The sequence below is a fragment of the Lissotriton helveticus genome, chromosome 7 (assembly GCF_964261635.1).
Source record: "Lissotriton helveticus chromosome 7, aLisHel1.1, whole genome shotgun sequence".
In the NCBI taxonomy this organism is placed as follows: Eukaryota; Metazoa; Chordata; class Amphibia; order Caudata; family Salamandridae; genus Lissotriton; species Lissotriton helveticus.
The window spans coordinates 539,025,632-539,031,631 of record NC_136068.1 but is presented as its reverse complement, the minus strand read 5'-3'; the positions used below and the strand labels follow the sequence as shown (position 1 = coordinate 539,031,631).

Below are 6,000 nucleotides of genomic sequence, written 5' to 3'. Positions count from 1 at the left end.
ATATATATATATATATATATATATATATATATATATATATGATAAGAATTAGTGATGCACTACCAACCTACCCCATCATCATTATGCTATGAATACATGTAAATGAAAAGGCAAACAAAATCAGGCACTTTAAAATATATGCATTAATGATGTTAAATACACAAATAAGTGAATGCAATGAAGGAAATTAACAAAACATATGACACTGAATCTCCTATCCCCTTCTCCAGGGAAACAACCTCGCCCATATTGATCTAATCCCTTAACCCTTAATACTCCCTCTGACATCCACAAGACATGGCTGCTCCATTATCATGGCATGCTTTATTTCCTGTATGAATTTTCAGATTCCTGAGAGGTGGCAGGCAGGTTAATCATTTCAACCTAAAGGGCTTCCTAAATGACTTTCACATTCATGTGCTTTTCCTTTTCTCTTCCTATTGCTCCTTCATATTGAAGGCTTCCTGGATGCTTTTCTTAGCTTGCTTTTTAGAAATTCTCTTCCAGTCACTCGGTAGATTAGCTGGCCCCGCAGAGTACATCTCAGCAAATTGTTTATTAAATTGCTTAAAAACAAACTTCCAGTAATCGGAAGCTTCGATGCTGGCGTCCGGCTGAATGCACCAGTCTGGGAAATATGCACGATAGTCCTTGTAAGGATGCGGCTGAAATCCTGTGTTTACATTCCTGAAAGTGGCATTAGAGACGACCTCAGTGGAACAAAGAGAAAAGAGAAGTTTACCTGTAGAATCCCATCTGGCACCACCTAGTCCCTGAGGGCGGTGCACTGAGGCAAAGTGTTCCCTGTGCTCCTTCCCCCCTGCTTCACAGGGGGCTTTACAAAACGGGCACTGCTTCCCACATCCAAACACCTTCTTGAACAGCTCATCCTGGGGCTTGAGTGGCAGACGTGATAGTTTAGCTTCGATATCTGACTCTTTTCGTTCTTTCAGGACCCGTTGTTCGAGTTCAGTGAGGAAGAACTGAATGTCATCTGAAAACTGGTCGCTGCTTGCATTGTTTTGAAAGAGAATCACGTCCATGCGGTTCTTTGAGATGATTAGGTCATTCTGCAATATTCTGCAAAACTCGTCTAAAAACTGAGCGATAGTTTTACACTGTTTCCCTCGTACAGCCTGAATTACGTTTTTAACTTTTTTTGTTATTGTGGAAAGAATATTTGTTTCTAGTGTTTGCAAACTTTCTGTCGGTCTGTAATGATCCAAGACATGTTTGAATATATATCCTTTCACAAACTCTTCATAATTCCCAATGTATTCCTTGTAGGTCTTAAATGATTTTTTTTCCAAAAGCTTTTCAAGCAGAGCAAACTGGAAAAATGTCCGACTGCCGAAATGAATGGATTTTCCATGGTGGAGAATGTCTTCTACGACCTCCAGGCCGAGTCTTTTTTCGATGTAGTCATCTAGAGCTGGCTTCAGGCACTGCACACAAAAATCATTCGCCCTCTTCTGACATTCATCCTTCCTCAGGTACAGATCTTTGAACATAGAGAAATACTGGGGTTTGAATTTCTCCAGGCAACATCGAGGGTCATTTTCTTCAATGAAGTCTTCGTGCATCTTCTGGAAGGTATGAGATGCTCTCTCTAAAATGTAAAGCTTCAAATCAACTTCAAAGTGAATCGTGGTGGGAAGCCTTCTGAAATCATCACTCTGTAGAGTGTCACTGATCATATTTAACAACTCCCTACAATAGGTTACATCATAATCAACTTTAGAACTTGCCTTACAGTCAACATAACTGAGGCATCTATTAATCAAAGCTTTTGCAAGGTCATTAGTTGAACGTGAGCACTCATGAGTGAACCTTTCTTTTAAACCTCTTATACATAACCATGGTAAATCAAAATGCTCATTTTTTATACAAAAACTAATTTCTCCATCATTCCACAAACTTTGGGCATTCTGTAATCGCTGATTGATAAAACTGCCCAGCCTGCTCAAGTCCTGCATCAGGTGGCGATATATTTCCTTAGAAATTTGACATCGCTTTACTCGATTGAGCTGTAGGGCAGATATTGTTTGTTCCCACATATTTCCAAATTCTTTTTCTAATTCCTCTTCATTTAATTGACAATTTCGCTTTCGGCAGTCTTCCAAAAGGACGACAACTTTAAGTTCTATCTCTTTCACATATTTTGCCAGTAGGATTTCGATTTTGTCTTTGCTTTTTTTCATGTGGATAGCCTCATCAATCTTTGTAAACAAGTAACGTTCAAGTTGCTTTTTCAGAGATTTGGCACTCATGATAAAATCTTCTCTATATTTTTCTATGAGGTGCAGATTTTGTACTCCACTGTCAAAGTATTTCTGCACATTAGTTATAAGTGTCTCTTCGCCCTGCTGCAGTTCCTGAAAGGCTTCTTGTTTCAATTCGCTGTGGATGTTAGTATCAAGTTCACTTGATGCTTGATTGTAAACCACTGCTTCTGCCTTGGACAGCCATAGATGCATTTCCTTGCAGAACCCCCATTCCCACTTACTGAATTTTATAGACAGTTGGTTATAAGCATCGGCCACAAGGCTGTTTCTGAAGCTGAAAATAAAGTTTTCATGTCTGACAGCATTCCACAAACTTTTGACCCATTCCTTGAATTCTGCAATGTCTTTTAGGCCTTTAGTTACAGAACGAGTTCTTATGAAATCAAACAAGTGCCGCTTTAGCTCAAGAACAGTTTCACTGTACCCTCTGTTCACTGGGGACATTGGTGGAACACCATGCCACAACCCAGGGACATACCAATTGTGTTTCTCTGGATCATACTCCATGATATCAGAGAATATTATCTCCTTGCCATGTTTCTCCATCTTTGCTGCTGCTTTAGTCATTTCGTTCAGCTGCTCTAACAGATGTTTTCTGTCTCTCATATTCTTCTCATAAGCAGACACATCACTGACGTTCTGATGCACAAATTGACAATTGGGGATCTTCCCAATTGTTTCCATCCTGAGAAAAGCATGGACAACTATTTGCAAGATATCCTTCATTTCAGTGGCATTCTCCATGGCTATATTAACAATTGTAATGTCGCTTAGCCCAATTACAAGTGTTGCTAGCTCATTGTCATGTTCATAGCTATCCTCTAGCTTAGCTAATTCTGGAGCTTTTAAACCTTCGGTGTCAATGACCACAATAAAATCACAGCCAAGGTCCTCCTTTAGATTGTCTTTTACTTTGATAAGCAGCATGAAAGCTCCCCGTGTGCATCTCCCACTGCTGACTGAGAACTGAAGCCCAAACATGGTGTTCAGAAGCGTTGATTTACCTGTGCTCTGAACACCCAGCACAGTAATAACTGCAATTCGGCTCCTTCCCTCCAATTTAATATTGAGCTCAGTGAGAACATCCGTGATCCACTGCATGGGAATGTTTGATGCATCTCCATCAATCAGCTCAAGGGGAAATCCTTCCAATAGGAGATCAGCAGCGATACTTGGAAGATGGATGAATTGACGGTCTTCTCCTGTCATTTTTCCACTTTTTATCATAGACCATTCTGCCTCATAAAACTGTCCCAATTCACGCATAAAGTGTTCAAGCCCCAATGAGCTATCAGATATTTTTCTATCTAGTTCTGCTAATTGGGAAGGGTCATCCCATAAAGTACTGAACAACTCCTTATACTCTGTTCTCAGTCTAGAAAGGTTTTGTCTAGCAATGTCGTCCAGAATTAATTTCATCCACTTCAAGAAAAAGTGTTTTTCAAATTTGGAAAGTTGGTCAACTCCACTGATAAATTTATTCATTCCATTTGTGAGGTCACACTCATTCTGCTGTCTGCGCAGCCCTGAGAGTTCTGTTGTTAGTTGAGATTTGTAGACTTCTGCAGGAGTCTCTCCTTGCTGCCTCATTCTGCAGTACTCCTTCTCTACCTTTGCTAATCTCTTCCATAGATCGCCCTGCAGTTGCATCCTTTCCTTCTTGTACTCGACCACATCATTTATCTCCATTGTTACTTCAGTGGCACATTTATACGCACTTTGACATTCTTCACAGTCTTCGTCTACGTGGATTCCCAGTTCTCGAGCAGTGACAGCCATATCTTCAATACTCACTGTACAGGGAAGATCTGTAACAGTTCCCAATATTATTGACTGCAGTTTCTTAACAAATGCAGCATCATTCATTGTTTTGTCTTTAACCAGTAGGCGGGACTTGCTAAGCTTAATTTCTGGTGCTAGTTTATTAAGGAATTGTAATGTATTGGATTGATCAGTCTGGGAATTTAAGATGAAGTGATATTTTGTGTTTGCACTTTTGAGTGATAACAACAATGCATATTCTTTCTCGCTAATTTGTTCAACAAATATAAACACCGCAGACGAAATCTCTGACAAAAAGCTGAACTGCAGCCAACTAGACTCAATGTCACCACGTAGATTTGTAAATGCAACAGGTTCTGGGAAAAGGTCAGAGCTCTCCCTTCCACCAGGAAAATACCAGGAAATCTCAACTAAACCATTAGATATTCTCCTGGGAACATTGCCAGATTCCATGTTGCGGTGGATGAAAAAGTCATGGTGCTGCTGAGGTGGGCTGAGAACTTCATTCAGAATTTTTGATTTTGATAGACTGCAGTTCTTTAGTCGCACAAAGGAAATAGTTGGCATTGAGGCACACACCAGCCTCTCTTCTATGAAGCCTTTGCTCTCTCTTAGTGAGTGGGGCCTCCATTTTCTAACAATGTCTCTCATGGCCCACAGCATGAATGTGCACTTTGAGTCCTCAAATGGAGGCAGCAATATCGGAAGAGCAAACAGGCACATAGACATTTTTTGCATAAGCTCCTGCTGCAAAAAGGTGTCTGAGCAATTTAAGAGCACACAGAGAACATCCAGGGGGTTGATGGATTGTCGAGAATTACAGGTATCCAGGCAAAACATTTCATTACATTCACTTTGCCCTTCATTCTGCACATGGACTGGTTCATCATTAAACATATGTTTTTCGAAGCTTGTGTTTCTTGCTGACATGTTTAAAGCCATGATTCTCCTCAGAACACGCCAGGGAACATCTTCAAAAGATTCCAAAATAGTGCCATTTAAACTTTCCTGCCCAATTTCAAGAACATCTCTCAGAGAAAGGCCTGCTGCTTTGTAGGTGTCCATTTTCAACAGCAAGAGAATCTCTTCGCAAGCCTTCTTCCTGTCTATGAGAAAGTAATTAATTACATTAAATAAGGTCATTGAAGGAAATTCAACCAGCCATATCAAATCATTGTTTGACAATCTCATGAATGACAATAACATTTGTAATATTTATTTTTCTCACACAACCGTCTCAGAAGTGAACAGAATGTACCTGAAGTCAACAGTGGAATTAATGATACCAGTGGAAAGGCCAATTAAATGGGCCAATTACATGCTCATACGTACTATACCAAAAAACAGGGAACTTACAATCTAAACATGAAAGACGCAAGGTCTCCCTAATTTCCTCTTGCATTCAGGCACTGCACTGATCAACCCTTCTTTTATGGTATCCTTCAATCCAATAATTAGGCCATCTATATAATAGAAAGAAAACTGTGCCTGGTTTTACCTTTAGGAAAACTGCATTGCCTCACCTGCATCCAGACACCAGTTACAGGAAAGGCTGCTGTAAAAATCAGCTGCCAAGAATTGCTCTTGCAAATTTACCCAAGATATTGTGACACATGGTTGGATATGTTTCTCTAGAAAAGCAAGGAGGAGTGAGAAGCTAAATTAGGCCAACCCTCAGCCTCCCTTAAACTTAATAAGTTCACAACAGAGGGAAAGCCTCACCACTGCTGAACGCCTAATGATTTAAGAGGTCAAATTAACTGGTCTGAATATGTATATCTAAGTGGAAAGGAATCTGCTCCCAGGAGAATCAGTGCAATCCTTGCATCACATGAATATATTAATAGGATCCTCACCCACTAGTACTACCAGTGGCATGCTTCATCCTTGGATCCTCACCCACTGCACCTAATGTGAGTGGTTGGGCTTAACG

General features: G+C 40.3%; 1 protein-coding gene across 4 annotated transcripts in view; it reads right to left on the bottom strand.

Moving 5' to 3' along the window:
* Positions 1-246: 246 nt before the first annotated feature.
* Positions 247-6,000, bottom strand: part of LOC144768726 (interferon-induced very large GTPase 1-like) — a 519,921-nt gene continuing 514,167 nt past the window's right edge. For all 4 annotated transcript variants that reach the window (XM_078652601.1, XM_078652603.1, XM_078652602.1 and 1 more), the window contains one exon: positions 247-5,173. In XM_078652601.1, coding sequence (XP_078508727.1) covers positions 438-5,173 — 4,736 coding nt within the window. In that variant the 3' untranslated portion in view covers positions 247-437. The remainder of the gene's footprint in view (positions 5,174-6,000) is intronic.